This window comes from Staurois parvus, unplaced genomic scaffold (genome assembly GCF_062004578.1).
Source record: "Staurois parvus isolate SC_StPar_1 unplaced genomic scaffold, SC_StPar_1.0 ptg000596l, whole genome shotgun sequence".
Taxonomy (NCBI): Eukaryota; Metazoa; Chordata; class Amphibia; order Anura; family Ranidae; genus Staurois; species Staurois parvus.
The window spans coordinates 1,835,270-1,854,741 of NW_028318392.1; the positions used below are offsets into that span (position 1 = coordinate 1,835,270).

Below are 19,472 nucleotides of genomic sequence, written 5' to 3' on the forward strand. Positions count from 1 at the left end.
GACACCTATGTAGCACTACCCCCTTAAGAGTTGCTAAAGATTTGGGTCCCCCTATAGTCCTGCACTGCCAGGCAACATGCATTTTCCACAGACTTGCATTCCAGAGACAGTAAACAGTCCTTAAACTTTTTTGGGTTTTTATTAGGGGGAATTATCTTGGATGGGGCTGAGGGATGCATGGGATGCCCAAGGTACTGCAAACTGGGGACAACTTCCTGGCAACTATATACAAGTCTTTACACAGCAAAACTGTTCTGGGAGTGAGTTCCAGCATCTCCTGGTGTACCACCCCAGACCCCAGATAAATCCTCTTCTTTACCCAGATGTCTGGAGGAATCCCTGGGCAATGGTATACAGAGCCTGCTACTTTCAGATGAACAGTCCCGGGTAAGCTAATCAGGTTTCCCACCAGAGTTCTCTTTTCCCCTTTAGCTGGCCCAGGGGGTGTAGGATTACTCACTCAGTCTTTGCCAATGTGCTGGTTGGGTTGGTTGCTGCCTTCAGGCCTTCTGCTAGGCTGGCTCCTTCCCTGGCTCCACAGATGGTCCACCCTTCAGGGACCAGTGAGGCTGAGTGATCTTTCTTTCTATGTTTAGGCCTGTAGGTAGACCCCTTCTCACTGGGCTCCCTCCCAGACTCCTGCATTTCTTCCTCTCACTTCATCAAGTTGATGCAGTATACAAGGACTTAGGTAAACTGTTTGGCCCTGATACTCACAGAAGACTAGTTTGTATAATAAGATCTATAGGTGTAGCAAAATCTGACTTTAGATAGAAAACTGGTTTAAGACCTCTTGACTGCAGCTTGAAAAAGTTTAGTACAGCATTTTTTTTTACTGAGGTAAAATGTAGCCATTATTTACAATGTGCCTTTGTACACAGGCATGTAAATAAGCAAAAAAATAGGAAAAATCTGCATTTTTGGTCAGTAATTTACGCCGTCTGCATGCAAATGCACGTGAATACGGACATATGAGCAAAAATATTCTTGCATTTTCCTTAAGAATACATTGTGCACGCAAATGAGCATAAATATTAATTAAATTTCCGTAAGAATACATTGTGCTCGTAAACGTTAAAAAATTACCAAAATTCTGGGAAACATCCAAAAACCCTTTCTCCTGGTATAGTATACTTCACAGAAATGTGGTAATTCTATAACTTTCCTTATTGTAACTAATAAAGTCTATTTTTATCAGACCAAGCCAAGGTAGTCTCCTCCTTTTTTCAGTTGTCCTTTAAACCCGTTTTCTATTGGTCTTGGTCTATTTTTATCAGACCAAGCCTCGTTTCTGTCTTTCAAGTAGCTGCCTTTTCCTTGTATGGAAATGTATATCTATAACAAGGTAGTCTTCCTTTTTTTTTTCTGGATATATAGTATGCTTTGGCTACAATGACAGCACTGAATCAGAAAGTGGCTTGTGGGATGTAGGATAGACATTTATGCCCTCTTATTTTTCTAATAATATTAAAGCACAAATGTACTTTCAGTTAAAATCGGCTAACTGTATTCCAGGTGCAACAAAACAAAAAGTGTTCCGAATCTTATCATTTATTAAAAGTAGCCCCAGAGTTGAAAGTCTGTTATCTGCCAGTAGCCTGCAGAGAAGGACCCTTGCTCTTGTTGTGGAAGCAGTGGTCTCTCTGCAAATGTCTGCTACGATCCCCAGTGAGTCACAGCTAGAACTCTCCAAAGCTGAAAGCTCATGCTACATGCTTATTGGAGAGCTCCAGCTCTGACCCAGCAGGGCATATGTTGTACCTTTGCAGAGAGACCACTTCTACAACACAAAAAGAAAGGGTACTTTTCTATAGCATATTGGCAGGAGAAAAGCTTTTTTACTTCATGGAATGTACTGTAACTGATAGACTGAAAGTTTAGTTGGGCTATAAAGACTGTGTTCAGAGTCATTATTAATTATTTGCACTGTAAATGGTTTCAGGTTGCAAATGATGTTCCCAGTGTTTTGTTTTGGAACCTTTACTTTTTAATCTTTTCAAAACAACATTTGAGTTGGGAGTTAAAAATGCCATTTCTGTGTTTGCAGATAATGTAAAAGTGCATTGTACAATAAAGTCCTCGCAAGGTGTCCTAAAGGATAAGTTCACCTTTCCACAAAAAATAAAATCAGGTGGAACATGTAACATGTTCCCAAAGTTGAACTTATCCTTTAACTTGCGAATTGACCTTGTTACATGGGTTGATTAGGCAAATACATGACATATGGAGTTTATCATTGATAAATGTAAAATCTGGTGGAAGTAAAAATAGATGAATCAGCAATGGAGCAAGATCTGGGTGGACTTTCCTCATCCCATCTAAAAACCTTTCCTTTAACATACCACCTGCTGCAGCAATGTGACAGACAGGCTGCAGAAGATAAGAATCCTTCTTTTCCCAACATCTAAGATGTAGATTAGTATTTTATTATGCTGGTAGGAAGTGTACTGGACACCCAGTTTCTGATCATTCAACTTGTTCAACCACATTAAACAATTTGCGTAAAACCCTAAATCTCACTGTATCGGGCTACCCCTATAAATCACAGCTCATTTTCTATGGCATACTCTGCAGACAGGCATTTGGGAACTTGCCAGCCTCCTAATCAGGGGAGGACTGACCATTCAAGCACGGGGTCAGTAGGGGGCCCCATGAGATGCCCCTGGTACCTTTCATTGGCTTTATTGTAGGCTTTTTTGAGTGTGGGCGAGGACACAGGGGCCCCATGATCCCCTATTGCCCGGGGGCCCCATGAGTTGTCAGTCCGCCCCTGCTCCTAATATAAACAAACAGCAGGTGCTTTAAATGATCAAATGCATGGGTCTCTTTCTAACAGGTTACCATGGCCAGGATAACATGCCCCTAAATCCTTACATAAACATCTACTAATAGTTCCAACACTATTTAAACTAGATAGATATTTTTCCCATCTAAACATTCAGAATTTTCCTTCTCCAATGACTCCTATTATGAGACACCTCCTCCTTGACTTTTCAAATAACATTTTACACACATGGGTCGACCAAGGGGTCTTGGAGGCAGAGAAGTTCCTGATGACAATGGAGTGGTACAACTTTTCCACTATTTCTGTTGCATATGGAGTCCCTGAGCTTGATATCTGGTGCCAATACCAGTTATCCCATTTTTTGCACTCCTTCCGTAAACCTCAACACTTCTTAAGAAAATTAGTGCCCTTTGAGGAGGTCTGTCAGGCCATGGGGGTTGTGAAACATTTCCTATCCTATTCCTATCAATTACTTATGAATACATATTCACAAACTGTCCCTGGTTTTCTTACTAAATGGGAAAAGGACCTACAACTCATTCTCACAGAAGATTAGAAGGGCAGAATATTGTTCTTTGCCAACAAGGCCTCTATCTGTAATAAATATCAAGAGATCTCCTAGAACAGTGGTGGGCAACCTTTTTTTTCAACTGAGCCAAATCTCGCCAAAACCACGATTGAAATTTATTTTGAGAGCCACATTTTTAAAACTGAAAATACATCCCCCATATAGTAATTCATCCCCCATATAGTAATTCATCCCCCATATAGTAATTCATCCCCCATAGTAATTCATCCCCCATATAGTAATTCATCCCCCATAGTAATTCATCCCCCATAGTACTATTCCCCCATATAGTAATTCATCCCCCTTAGTAATTCATCCCCCATATAGTAATTAATCCCCCATATAGTAATTCATCCCCTATAGTAATTCATCCCCCATATAGTAATTCATCCCCCATATAGTAATTCATCCCCCATAGTAATTCATCCCCCATATAGTAATTCATCCCCCATAGTAATTCATCCCCCATAGTAATTCATCCCCCATATAGTAATTCATCCCCCATAGTAATTCATCCCCCATATAGTAATTCATCCCCCCTATAGTAATTCATCCCCCATAGTAATTCATCCCCCATATAGTAATTCATCCCCCTTATAGTAATTCATCCCCCCTATAGTAATTCATCCCCCATATAGTAATTCATCCCCCATAGTAATTCATCCCCCATATAGTAATTCATCCCCCATAGTAATTCATCCCCCCTATAGTAATTCATCCCCCCTATAGTAATTCATCCCTTAAATAGTAATTCATCCCCCATAGTAATTCATCCCCCATATAGTAATTCATCCCCCCTATAGTAATTCATCCCCCATATTGTGTCAATTCACTTACCTTTGCTCCACGCGTTCTTCTCGCCGTGTTCCCGCGCCGTTCTGGTCTTCAGGGCGGACTGTGAGAGGAGAGGAGTTCGTCACGCTGCCCCGCCTACATCCTGGCTGCCCCGCCTACATCCTGACAGCTGCAGAGTCCTGACTTTTGGGGCGGCCGCCCGAGGGGAGGGAGGGGAGCGGGCGCCCGGCACACAAAAGAGCCGCATTTAAGTTTGTAAAGAGCCGCATGTGGCTCGCGAGCCGCGGCTTGCCGACCACTGTCCTAGAAGATCATGACCAGATGGCATAGGACCCCATAAATCATCACAAAATTCTTTCAACAGCATGATGCCACTTGTTGTTAATGTGGAACACATGCAGGCTCCTTTATACATGTTTTATGAGACTGACCTGTGCTTAAAAAACCTTTCTGGTATCAAGTGATGGAGTTAAAGTGGCTATAAACCTCTGACTGAACAATGAAGAAAGCATATCCCTTATAATGTATACATGGGCAGTGCAGTTGTTAAATGGTTAGCACTTCCATATGGCAGTACTAAGGTCGTTGGTTCAAATCCTAACCATGGCACCACCTGCCTGGAGTTTGCATGCTCTCCCTGTGCCTGTATGGGTTTCCTCCGTGTACTCCATTTTCCTCCCACACACCAAAGACATGCTGGTAGGTTAATTGGATCCTGTCTATATTGGCCCTAGTATGTGTATGTATGAATGTGAGTTAGGGACTTTAGATTGTACGCCCCTTGATGGATAGGGACTGATGTGAATGTACAATATTTATGTAAAGTGCTGCGTAAATTGAAGGCGCTATAAAAGTACCTGAAATAAATAATAAATAATACATGTCTCAATCTAGTGTCACTTCTGTCTGCTGCCTCATTCCACCTCTATCTGCATCAGTCACTTTTGACAAATTCTCCGTACACCGGAGATAAAAAGGTAACAGGACAGGGAACTACAGCACACAGCCTGTGATTGACAGTCCCACTCTGTTTCTGTGCACTGTGCGAAGTATCCCTTTCCTCCAATCAGCTCTCAGAGTTCTTCTCACTGATATCTGCTGAGTGTAACTTCAGATCCCAGTAACCTGCTTTCTGATGCTCAGAAATGCTGTGTAAATTCTGAACTTTGTAGAGAAGAGAACAGATACAAATTGTGTAACATGATCTGTTTCATCTTTGTGCAACACCTGAGACTAATCACTTCACTGGGTATATGCAAGGGTTTACAACCTCTTCATGGCCCATGCATGTAAATGATACAAGAAGTCCCTGTTAATCCATTTACTAAATGCCGCCAAGGTCTGTACTCCCAACAGTCAAATCCTCCGACATTACAACAATGGTTTGCTAGAGTGAATGATATTCAGACCATGGAGGACTTTACTGCGGCCCTCAGAGACAGGACTGCAGAGCAAACAAAAGATGGTACTGTTTGGAAGAATTCAAATGTTCGTCCAAATATAAACAAATGATGCAGGAGCCTAGTATCTTTCTCTACCCTTCTCTCCACTTTACCCTTTCCTCCTGGGTGCATACACATGCAAGCATATATCAGAGTGTGTCTGGGTCTATGTGAATTCCCCCCCCCCTTTTCCTCAAATTGGCTTTCTATGGTCCCTCAGGTTGGAGACTCCCCACCCTTCCCTCTCCTTCATTTATCCTCTCCCAAGTCCCAAGTCCCCACTCCACACTGCTGGAGTTCTCCCTAGGCATTTAATTATAAAATAAGAGTAGTTTCACTGAATATTGTATGGCAGTGCTCTTAGCTGGTCTTCATCATCACTGAGATCTGTGACTTAAACTGTTACCCCTGCTTTTTGATACATTGTAGTTGTGTCAGTTTGTTCATTACTGTATACACTGTGCCTTATGCCTGCTTTTGCTTGCTCTGGTAAAGCTTTCATCTAAATAAAAATAAACAACAAGCACAACCAAAATTCAAAGTCTCTCTTGTGATCTTTGAAGATAAATTACTCCACAGTGCATGCAGCTATAGAGGTCAGGGAGGGCTTGTTTAAAGCTTATTTACTACTTATTAATAATATACATACACTGGCCACTTTATTAAGTACACCTTGTTAGTATCGGGTTGAACCCCCTTTTGCCTTCAAAACTGCCTTTATTCTTCATGGCACAGATTCAACAAGGTGTTGGAAACATTCCTCAGAGATTTTGGTCTATATTTATATGAGTTACTGTTGCCTTTCTATCATCTCGAACCAGTCTACCCAATCTCCTCTGACCTCTGACATCAACAATGCATTTTTGTCCACACAACTGCCTCTCACTTGATATTTTCTCCTTTCCAGATTATTCTCTGTAAACCCTAGAGATGGTTGTGTGTGAAAATCCAAGTACATCAGCAGTTTTTGAAATACTCAGACCAACCATGCCATGTTCAAAGTCACTTAAATCCCCTTTCTTCCCTATTTTGATGCTTGGTTTGAACTTTTCTTAGTTTAGCACTACCCCCTTGAGGGCTGCTGAGTATTTTTCGGGTTCCCAGTCTCTCCTGAGCCTTGGAAACCCAACCCCTGCTGAAACCACCTTAGACCTTCAACCAAAAGGTCCCCGTGGTAGCAGCCATAAAATAGACTTACCCACAGGTTAAAGTGAACTGAAACTTTATTTTGAGATCAAATGCCTGCTCCTGTTGCTCTTTCCCAATGCTCCCTCACTAGTCCAGAGTCTTCACCAGTCACAGGCTTCATTCAGTACATCCTGACAAATCTGTTTCTGGCTCAGGAAAGATAAAGTCTCTGAGGTCAGAGCCTAATTGAAGAGGTAACTCAGCAAGTTATGTAGGGCCTTGGTTGGGGAGGATAGGAACATCCGAGTTTGAGCCTGCTGGAGGTACAGACAGATTTGAACTAGGGGATGGTGCCTGAAGGCTGTCTCTGATGGCAGAAAGGATTGGATGCCAATCTATTCCTACTTCCTCTCCCTCTTCATAGAATGGGTAGGGGATGGGGAAGGTCTGCATGGTCAAGTTCCTGCAACTGGAGGAGTATCTGCTGGCACTGGGATAGAGGCAGCAGATGATTCCGATGCCCAGATTTCACTAGGCCTTTCTTCCCTTCTGGACCGATTTGATAGACAGGCAAATCTGGCAACTTCTGTCAGATGACGTAGGGCTGTGACTTCCAGAGGACTGCAATTTTGTGCTTCTCTGGCACCCCAAGGTTTCTTAGTAGCACTCAATCCCTGGCTGCCAATCTTGCAGTTTCACCTTGGAATCATAGCACTGTTCATTTCTCTGTCCCGCCAACTGGGAGGCCTGTTTAACTTTTTCATAGGAAGTCTCTAATTGATGCTTCAACCTTTCTAAATACCACTAATGTGAGGAGGGGATAAGGTGATCGGGAGCTGTGCCATAGGTCAAATTCACAGGTAACTTAGCCTCCCGTCCAAACGTCAGACATTAGGGTGAAAAGCCTGTGGCATCGTTCTCGGTGCTGTTGTAGGCATGCATCACTGCAGCAATATGCTGACTCCAGTGTTACTTCTTCACCAGGGGCAGGGTGGCAAGCATATTCAACAGTGTTCTATTGAACCATTCAGGTTGAGGGTCTACTTGATCGTAATAAGGAATGGTCCTTGATTTCCTTATTCCTAAAACAGTCAACAGTTGCTCTCAAAGTCTCTTCCCTGATCTGAATGAACTCCCTGTTGAAGTCCATAGTGCACAAAGAATTTTTTTACTAGAACTTTGGCTATGGTAAAGGCTTGCTGATTTTTAGTGGGAAATGCCTAAGCATATCTAGTGAAATGATCAGTCACCACTAAGACATTCCCCATTCACTAGAATCTGGTTCTAGACACAAGACATCTATACACACCTGCTCCATTGGTCCTGTGCTCTAGAGACGGCCGATGGAGGCAGCCTGTTTGGATAGTTTTCCTTTGTATACAACTCAGGCAGGCACGACAGTACGACAGTATTGTTCTACTTCCAACCTCATCCATGGCCAGTAAAATTGATCTCTCACCAATAGGAAAGTCCTTTCCTGCCCTAGGTGTCAATGTCCATCATGCAGCAATCTCCACACCATTCTTCTGAACTGGGATGGTAAAAAGAGTTGCCATAGATTATCACTTTGGTCCAAGAGGCCCCTTCAGTAGACCACCCTGTTTCTTAGCTCCAATTTATCCCACTTCCTGTGGAGGACCTTGGGAATCATCCACCCAAAGTAAATCACATTGCGTTGCCAAAAGAGCCCTTCTTGTCAATTGATAAAGCAGGTATTGATGCTGGGCTTCCCACATGTCTTTCACAGTGAGCAAAGGTAGTTCTTCACACTTCAACTGAGATACATTGCAATAGTACTGTGGGATGCATACACCTCTGGCTTCCACAACTTCAGCGTAGACCACCCCATTGGCTACATATTCAGCTCCCTGACTCATATACTGCTCTTGTTAAGGGGACTTGTTCAGGGGACACTCACAACCAATTTGGTTCAGTAGTATGACTGCCATGATGTCTTATGGATAAGGCATCTGCATCCTTTTTACCTACTCTGGGGACTTTAGACTGAAATGGAATCTAGACAGGACAGCCAACCACTGATTCCCCATAGCATCCAGCTTGGCTGTGTTGAGCACATCAGTGGATTATTGTCAGTCTTCACCAGGAACTCTGCCCCTCACAGATTATCCTTCAACTTATTTACCACAGCCCATTTTAAAGCAAGGAACTCCAGCTTGTGAGTTGGGTAGCTTTTCTCAGCAGGGGAAAGGCTATGGCTTACGAACACCACAGGAGTAGTAAGCCAGCATGTTCCTTATACAGCTTGGCCCCAAGACCCTCTCGACTGACATCCACATGGAGTTGATAGGACTTGGAAGGATCTGCGTAAGCCAACACTGTAGCCTCCGTCAAACACTGTTTGAGCTTGTGTAAAGCCTGCTCACACTGATGAGTCTACTGTCCACTGATTGGTTCACATGGCCTCTGTGGCTTTTTCTGTGGGAGGACTTACCTGGGCCACTGGTCTCTCCTTCCATATTCTTCAGAAGGTCTGTGAGGGGAGCAGTGATCTTAGCAAACCCCTCAACAAACTAAAAATAATATAAACAGAATCCCAGGAATGTTCAGTGACATTGTTAGGTCGGGGTCAAGTGGTCACAGACTCAATCTTGCTGGGGTCGGTAGCCCCCCCAACTGCCAAGACTACATGCCCCAGATAGGTGATGGAATTCTGGTAGAATTGACACTTCTCTAGGGACAGTTACAGGCCTTCTTCATGAAGCCGTCAGAACACTTTTTCCAGCTGCTCTTCCAAAGTTCTTCTGAACACGATTATGTCATCCAGGTAGACCAGGACTTCAATCAGACTTATATTGTAAGAGAGTTCCTGCAGGAAGAATCACGATTGGGAAAGCGCATGCGTGAAAGAGATCCTGCAGGATTGCCGGTTGTGCACAGGCATGCAGGAATGTGCGATCACGCACATGCACGCACACGTGCACACGCACGCCGAAGATTGGCGCCAGACGGGCTATTTAAGGTGTGCCTCTGCCCAGATTCAGTGCTGACTGGTCTTCAGCTCCCCCCGTGTCCTGCTTGCTCCTGTTCATTTCCTTGTTCTTGACCCGGTTTGTTCCTCACCCGACTCTGAGTACTCTCCTGCCCCTGGTTCCTGACTTCGGCTCTGATCCTGACTTTGGCTTTTCCTCCTGATCCTGTACCGCGCTGCCTGACAGTTATGACCCTGGCTATCCTACGACTCCGCTCCAGTCCTGTGCCCTGGCTACATACCTGGCTCTGCTGTGCATCTGGCAATCCACTGTACCTGCCTGGTCTATTGCTACAGTACCCAAATCAGAGGATATGCTGCCTACCAAGGTCATCATCTGCAAGAACCACAAGCAAACCTCTCTTGTCCCCCTGGTCCCTAGACTCCCTCTGTTCCAACTTCAGCAGGGTCAGGGCTAGTGACACAAGTGAGGCCGACCTCGTCAATTCAGTCTCCCATCAGGTACGTGACATATCCCCCTCTATGTACTCCATGAATCTCTGGAAAGTGGCTGGCACCCCAGACAGGCCCTGTGGCATACAGTTGAATTTAAAAAATCCCAAGGAACTGATGAAAGCAGTCTTCTTCCTGTCTTCAGGATGCATGGGGATTTGGTTATATCCACTCTTCAAATCCAAAACACAAAACCATCTGGCTCCTGACAGACACTGCAATGCATCCTCAATTCGTGGGGTGGTGTAGTGATCGGGGATGGTCAATTTGTTTAAAGCTCTATAATCAATACACATGTGCAGAGTGTCGTTCTTCTTACGCACTACCTCAATAGGGGAAGCATAGGGGCTCCTGGACTCCCGAATGATCCCAGCTCTTTTCAACTCTTCCAACTGCTCTCTAAGGTCTTCCAGGTCCCCCAGAGGAACCGTCTTGCTTATTGCCGGAACGGTTTGTCTTCACTAAGCTGAATTCGATACTGGGCACTTTTGGTGCACCCAACATCATAATTGTTCTTAGAAAACACCTTCTGCCAACTATCTTTTGCCCTCTGTTTCCATTCCTCCGACAAAGGGGAATCCTGAAGGAAGAATTCTCCCTTAGTTGGGTAATCAGTTGACTCTAGTATACTGCATCAGGTGTACTGACTGGTGTGATTACATTCACTTGCCCCAACAGGGCAACAGTGTTGTTGCAGACTCTGACAAGGACATAACCCCTACTGCGCTACAAAGCTTTGGTGGTAAACACCTCTGGAGTAATCTCTACTCCATCAGTCATTCGTGTGCTGTCTGTTTCCTACCACAAAGGGCCCTGGCTAATTTGACTCGTGCTCGCAAACATGTAACTGTTCCTGGCTAGAGTACCTTCTCTTCAGGTTCATTCTTCCAAACCTTCCCACTTTTTCTTCAGGAGCCCTCAGCTCTCAAACAACCTGCTGATAAACTTGACGTAGCTGTGGGTGGATAGCCTCAGTGGGTACAGTTGGTACCCTCTTGGCCAGTGGAGCGAGGAGCCTGCGAACCAGGTTGGTATTGGTCCCAATTAGCAGGGAGCATTGTTTTAGCCCAGAAGGCCTAGGGCAAACCACTGCCAGAGTGTCGAAGGTCTTGTTTCTCCCAGTAAGAGTTGGGCCAAAGACCAGGCGAACTGGTATGTAGTTATCATATGGACACTTCTGGGTTCCAATACTCAGATCCAATACCCTGACCCAAATTCTCCCCTGTCTGTCTCGGTACAGTTCTCCACTCACCCAAACACTTCTCATAGAGCCTCAAGACACTCCCGTGTGGTACAGCCTGGCTTGTCTTACTTTAGGTTCCGCACGATTTTTGAGGCAGGAGTCCATAGGCTCTCCACTACTCTTTGTCTCTTCATGGCATATACAACATCCCACTCTTCTATGGACTGAAGGGCAGACCCATGCAAAGCAGCGTGCTTAGAGTTAAAAGTACACACACAGCCCACAGTAAAACAGCACACAGTTAACTTATTGATCGCCCCACATGTTAACCCCTTCCTGCCCAGTGTCATTAGTACAGTATCAGTGCTTTTTATTAGCACTGATCACTGTATTGGTGTCACTGGAGATGTCAGTGAACCCAAATCAGTTCCCCCCAGTGTCAGAATGCCTGCCGCAGTCCTGCTATAAGTCACTGATCGCTGCCATTATTAGTAGAAAAAAAAAAATTCCAGTATCAATACCACCATTTGTAAACGCTAAAACTTTCACGTAAACCAATTAATTTACACGTATTGGGATTTTGTTTTAGCAAAGACATGTAGCAGAATACATTTTGGCCTAAATTTCAATAGCAAAAAGTAAAAAATATTGTTTTTTTCTCAAAATTGACTCTTTTGATTGACCATTTTTTTATAGCGAAAAAAATTAGAAACGCACAGGCAATCAAATACCACCAAAAGAAAGCTCAATTTGTGGGAAAAAAAGGATGTAAATTTCATTCGGGTGCAGCATTGCATGATCGTGCAATTGTCAGTTCAAGTAATGCAGCGCCATAATGCAAAAAATGGCCTGATCAGGAAGGGGGGTAAATCCTCAGGAGTGCAAGTGGTTAATAGCAAAAAGTCAAAAATATTGTTTTTTTCTCAAAATTGGTGGTCTATTTTTTCTATAGTGCAAAAAATAACAATGCACAGGCAATCAAATACCACTGAAAGAAAGCTCTATTTGTGGGAAAAAAGGATGTAAATTTCATTCGGGTTCAGCATTGCATGATCGCGCAATTGTCAGTTAACCAATTCAATACCGGGCACTTTTACACCTTTCTGCCCAGGCCAGTTTTCAGGTTTCAGCGCTCTCACACTTTGAATGACAATTGCGCGGTCATACAACATTGTACCCAAACTAAAATTTTATCATTTTCTTCACACAACTAGAGCTTTCTTTTGGTGGTATTTAATCACCGCTGGGGTTTTTATTTTTTGCTAAATTAACAAAAAATGACCAAATATTTTGAAAAAAACACACATTTTTCTTTGTTTCTGTTATAAAAGTTTGCAAATACATTGTTCTTCATAAATTTAGGCCGAGATGTATTCTGCTACATGTCTTTGGTGAAAATAACCCAAATTAGGATGTATTTTTTGTTTGTAGGAAAGTTACAGAGTTCACCAACTATGGTATAGATCTGAATATTGATCAATCCTGAAGTACTGACAGCCAATCTAATTTCTTGAGGTCCAAGAATGTCAGAACAGTACAGATATCCCCCAAATGACACCTTTTTGCAAAGTAGACAGTCCGACGTACGTCATAAGAGGCATGGCAAGTTTTTTTAAATTATTTTTTTTGTCATAATTTTTCGGAAAATTAAAAAATTAAAAAAATTAGTTTCACTATTTTTTTTTTACATATTGTCACCAGTGCAGTACAGCGTCATCATATAACTGGCATGTCGGTGATCAGGGACACTGACTGGTGACTATGAAAAAAAAAATATATATATATTATTTTATTTTTTTTATTATTTTTTATTACATTTGTTTTCTTTTCTTTAAGATTTTTTTTTCATATCTCACTATGAACAAAGTAGTACAATGTTACCATAGTAACATTGTACTACTTTGGGGAAGTGATCAGTATTTTTTTTTTTTACACAATTTGCTTATAGCAAAGAATTACTTTGCTATAAGTAAACATTTTCCTGAATGACATCGATTCATTCAGGGTTTTTTTTTTTTTTTTTTTGTGCTTAGCTGTGATTTGGCCACAGCTAGTCACATGACATGTGCATGCGATTAGCTGCGATCATTCACAGCTAGACACTAGTATACAAAGGATGGCATGAATGAAGCCATTCATTGTATACAACTGTCATGTGACCTGCTGTGATTGGCCACAGCAGGTCACATGGTACCGGCAGCGGGGGCCGATACTCAGATCTGTCATCGGCCGTGTCCGAGGTACATGGCCGGTGACAGATTGCGCCGCTGCGCGGCTCTGCAGGAGCGCAATCTGCGCATGTGCGGGAGGATGCCATATGGCGTCCACCCGGAACGCTGATGACATTTGCCGGCCGCCATTCGGCCATAGGGCGGGCGGCAAATGGTATAAGTAACGCAGCACCGTAACGCAAAAAATGGCCTGATCAGGAAGGGGCGTAAATCCTCTGGAGGGCAAGTGGTTAATAAAATGAATGCTAGAGATCACAGAAGAATTTCATGGCCTGTTAATAAGCCCTCTAAAAATGGCTGTGTGTGTGGCTTCTAATATACTTACTAAGCTGTACTTTTAGAACAAAGCAAATAGTTCCACTTGTATGGGTTTAATGATTGGCATCCAAGTAAAAGCAAACAGTAGAAAGGATCAGGGTGTATACAAAGTTCAGTGGAAAACAGGTTAGCTGAGACAGGTGGGAACTCTTAATAGGAAGAAATAGTGCATAGAAAGCATTGTAAGAAACCAGGTCTACCAGACATGTGGAATCTCTGTGAGGGGTTATTACTCTTGTTGGGATGTGTCATCATTATCAAGTATCTAAAAATCATATGGGAAGCAAGAAGCCTTCCTCCTGGACCCGTCCCTTTACCTGTAATAGGGAATTTGTGGACACTGAACTTCCAGCTCCATCCAGAGACACTTATAAAGGTATGTACAAATACTAAATCTATCGAAAGGCAGAAGAATAATTTCATCTAAAACACAGAGTTCCAAAACACAAAATATACATGTTGTGTCTACTCTGTAAAAATTACAAATGTATATTTTTATGTGAAATATAGAAATATGACTTTTTCTTCTATAACAAAACACATATACTGTAGAATATTTAGAAATACATTTTATTCCTCTGCTATATATTACTGCATCAATTTGTTTATCGTGTTTTATCATCGTAAACCGTGCTTTCACTGTTTTTTACTTTATTATTTTGTGTTATTGAATAGATTAAACATTGCTATACTTTGTAGTTATTCAGTCATTATATAACTTTACCCAATGCAGATTGCTCTTTTTCTGGTAAAGCATGGCATTGTCTGATCCTTTACCTAAAGTTTCTCAACCCGCACCCCCGAAAATGGCTGCGACTTCGTGAGAATTTTTCATCTTGGCTATTTGTTAATATGCAGGGCTCCTTTTTATGGGTTATCAACAGAAATATATTAATATAATAGGTTGTGACTTATGTAGCTCAATTGAAATGCACAGATTTACAACTGTTCCAACAATGCCAGGCCAATGGTGAATCCCAGGTTAGTGATCAAGTTCTCATTCAACCCAAAATTGAGAAATTGGTTGAATGACCTACATCTGAACTCCAGGAAAACAGATAAATAGACAGAAAAAATACTACATGCAAAAAAGCCTGCCTTTACATACACATGAACTTTAATGGAATCCCAGTCTTAGTCTGTAGGTTTCAATATTGAGTTGACCCACCCTTTGCAGCCATAAGAGCTTTAATTTTTCTGGGAAGCAAGGCTGTCTACAAGGCTTAGGGGTGTGTCTATGGGAATGTTTGACCATTCTTCCAGGAGCACATTTTTGAGGACAGGCCTGGCTTACAGTCTCCACTCTAATTCATCCTAAAGGTGTTCTATTGGGTTGAGGTCAGGGCTCTGTGCAGGCCAGTCAAGTTCCTCCACCACAAACTTGCTCATCCATGTCTTTATGGACCTTGCTTTGTGCACTGGTGTGCAGTCATGTTGGAAGGCCATTCCCAATCTGTTCCCACAAAGTTGGGAGCATGAAACTCTCTGAAATGTCTTGGTATGCTGATGCCCTAAGAGTTCCCTTCACTGGAACTAAGACGCCAAGCCCAACCCCTGAAAAACGACCCAACACCATAATCCCCCCTGCACCAAACTTTACACCTGGCATAATGCAGTCAGGCAAGTACCATTCTCCTGGCAACTGCCAAACCTAGACACGTCTATTGGATTGCCAGCCAAAGAAGCGTGATTCGTCACTTCAGAGAACACGTCTCCACTGCTTTAGTGTTCAGTGGCTGAATGCTTTACACCACTGCATCCGATGCTTTGCATTGCAGTTGGTGATGTAAGACTTGGATGCAGCTGCTCAGCCATGGAAACCCATTCTATGAAGCTCTCTGTGCACTGTTGTTGTGCTAATCTGAAGGCCACAGAAAGTTTGAAGGTCTTTAGCTATTGACCCACTGTACGCTACAGCATGCGCTGACCCTGCTCTGTCATTTTACCTGGCCTACAACTTTCTGACTGAGTTGCTGTTGTTCCCAATTGCTTCCACTTTGTTATAATACCACTAACAGTTGACCATGGAATATTTAGTGGCAAGGAAATTTCATGGATGGACTTATATTCATTGACTTAAACCCAAAAACCCACAATTATAGTGAAAAAATTAAGACCCAAAGAGACAAAGAGATTACCCAAAAATAAAAAATATAAAATATATAAAAGAACAAAAATAAAATAAAGTCCCAATATGCAAAGTGTCCAAATAATGTGTCCAAACAAAGATCAATTTCTTGATAGGAAGACGCTTCCTACTCCACTGAAGAAGATGCAAATCAATCACAGGTGCTCTTCAAATACCTCAAAAAACAAAATCTCAACATAGTATATTACCTTTTAAATCCCAGAACTAAAGTGCCACACGTGTATCATGCAAAAAAAACACTCCAGTGTCACAGCACTCATGTGAAATGAAAATTAATAAATATCACTGCAAACTATATATAGAGTGCATAATTACCCTAAAACAAACAGATTCCAGCTTGTAATCAACCACATACAGTGGGGATCGAAAGTTTGGGCACCCCAGCTAAACATTTGTATTAATGTGCATAAAGAAGCCAAGGAAAGATGGAAAAATCTCCAAAAGGCATCAAATTACAGATTAGACATTCTTATAATATGTCAACAAAAGTTAGATTTTATTTCCATCATTTACACTTTCAAAATAACAGAAAACAAAAAAATGGCATCTGCAAAAGTTTGGGCACCCTGCAGAATTTATAGCATGCACTGCCCCCTTTGCCAAGCTGAGACCTGCCAGTGTCATGGATTGTTCTCAATCATCGTCTGGGAAGACCAGGTGATGTCAATCTCAAAGGTTTTAAATGCCCAGACTCATCTGACCTTGCCCCAACAATCAGCACCATGGGTTCTTTTAAGCAGTTGTCTAGAAAACTGAAACTGAAAATAGTTGACACTCACAAAGCTGGAGAAGGCTATAAGAAGATAACAAAGCGTTTTCAGATGTCAATATCCTCTGTTCGGAATGTAATTAAGAAATGGCAGTCATCAGGAACAGTGGAAGTTAAAGCAAGATCTGGAAGACCAAGAAAAATATCAGACAGAACAGCTCGCAGGATTGTGAGAAAAACAATTCAAAACCCACGTTTGACTGCACGATCCCTCCAGAAAGATCTGGCAGACACTGGAGTTGTGGTACACTATTCCACTATAAAGAGATACTTGTACAAATATGGTCTTCATGGAAGAGTCATCAGAAGAAAACCTCTTCTACGTCCTCACCACAAAAATCATCGTTTGAACTTTGCAAATGAACATATAGACAAGCCTGATGCATTTTGGAAACACGTTCTGTGAACCGATGAGGTTAAAATTGAACTTTTTGGCCGGAATGAGCAAAGGTACGTTTGGAGAAGAAGGGGCACAGAATTTAATGAAAAGAACCTCTGTCCAACTGTTAAGCATGGGGTTGGATCAATCATGCTTTGGGGTTGTGTTGCAGCCAGTGGCACAGGGAACATCTCACGAGTAGAAGGAAAAATGGATTCAATAAAATTTCAGCAAATTTTGGATGGTAACTTGATGCCATCTGTGAAAAAGCTGAAGTTAAAGAGAAGATGGCTTCTACAAATGGATAATGATCCTAAACACACCTCGAAACCCACGGGGGATTACATCAAGAGGCGTAAACTGAAGGTTTTGCCATGGCCTTCACAATCTCCTGACCTCAACATAATTGAAAATCTATGGATAGACCTTAAAAGAGCAGTGCGTGACAGACAGCCCAGAAATCTCAAAGAACTGGAAGACTTTTGTAAGGAAGAATGGGCAAAGATACCTCAAACAAGAATTGAAAGACTCTTGGCTGGCTACAAAAAGCGTTTACAAGCTGTGATACTTTCCAAAGGGGGCAGTACAAGATATTAATTCTGCAGGGTGCCCAAACTTTTGCACACGCCATTTTTTTGTTTTCTGTTATTTTGAAAGTGTAAATGATGGAAATAAAATCGAACTTTTGTTGACATATTATAAGAATGTCTAATCTGTAATTTGATGCCTTTTGGAGATTTTTACATCTTTCCTTGGCTTCTTAATGCACATTAATACAAATGTTTAGCTGGGGTGCCCAAACTTTCGATCCCCACTGTATGTACAGAGTGTCCTTAGATTGGTATCCTCTTGTTGCCAGCCAAAGGTAATATACTATGTTGAGATTTTGTTTTTTGAGGTATTTGAAGAGCACCTGTGATTGATTTGCATCTTCTTCAGTGGAGTAGGAAACGTCTTCCTATCAAGAAATTGATCTTTGTTTGGACACATTATTTGGACACTTTGCATATTGGGACTTTATTTTATTTTTGTTCTTTTATATATTTTATATTTTTTATTTTTGGGTAATCTCTTTGGGTCTTAATTTTTTCACTATAATTGTGGGTTTTTGGGTTTAAGTCAATGAATATATGTATTATTAGTACTTCAGGGGAAGGATATTGATATGACTTTAAGGGATTTCTGAGGATTTTATATATATATGTGTGCTGATTTATACTTATTCATGGATGGACTTATTGCACAGGTGGTAACCTATTACGGTACCACACTTGAAATCACTGAGCTCCTGAGAGCGACCCATTCTTTCACAAATGTTTGTAGAAGCAGTCTGCATGCCTAGGTGCTTGATTTTATACACCTATGGCCATGGAGGTGATTGGAACACCTCAATCCAATGATTTGGAGGGATGGTGTCCCAATACTTTTGGCAATATAGTGTAGTTGAATACGGCATATAGTTATCAGAATACAATATAATTCACAATACTTAAATTCAGTTAACTGCAGAAGCAGCTTTGGAATAGCCTCTCATCTTTTCATGCTGTTGGATTTTGTAAACATCTTTACATCACATACGGTAATAGCTAAATTTGAATGACTAAATGAAAAACTTACCTGATTTTTTAGCACATTTATGTCTTATTTGTAGAGTGGTAGAATATATAGAACCTGCACTACTGTTAAAAAAATAAATGGCTGAGATTTAGGGCCGGTTCACACTATAGAAACACAGTCCAGATGTGTTCCAGATACGTTTCTACACGGACATTTTTAATGTGTTTTTGGTGTGCTCAGGTGCATTTTTGATGCATTTTTTACATGTTCCAGTGTGTTTTGATGCGTTCCAGTTCATTTTTTGCCCTCTCTTTTTCTTTATTTTAAATAGGGACATATGCATTCCAGTGCGTTCCAGTACGTTCCAATGCGTTTTTGATGTGTTTTACTGTATGCCAGTACAGTTCTGTGCAGGAAAAATGCAGCCTGTTCTACTTTTTTTTCTGCATCCAGAACACAGTGGAACTCCAAGCACTGATGTGAACTATGACACTGACAACCATATAACTTACTTTCTGTGCGGTTTGGATGCAGAAAAAAAGCAACTGATATGCATATAGTGTGAACTGGCCCTTAATGAGAGTTGAGAAGGAATCACCAATACATAATTTTTCTACCATTTGGATAATAGTTTTGAAGGTGAAAAAAAATATTTTAAATCATTTTTTTAGACATTCAAATTGGTGATAACTTTTGCCTCCTTTGTCCATTGTATCTGATAATATT

At 41.7% G+C, this 19,472-nt stretch overlaps 1 protein-coding gene across 1 annotated transcript in view; it reads left to right on the top strand.

The window, feature by feature from the left end:
* Nucleotides 1–14,023: 14,023 nt before the first annotated feature.
* LOC149449913 (cytochrome P450 2J6-like) overlaps nt 14,024–19,472 on the top strand; it is a 35,796-nt gene continuing 30,347 nt past the window's right edge. The window contains exon 1 of the mRNA XM_089692572.1: nt 14,024–14,268. Coding sequence (XP_089548698.1) covers nt 14,098–14,268 — 171 coding nt within the window. The 5' untranslated portion in view covers nt 14,024–14,097. The remainder of the gene's footprint in view (nt 14,269–19,472) is intronic.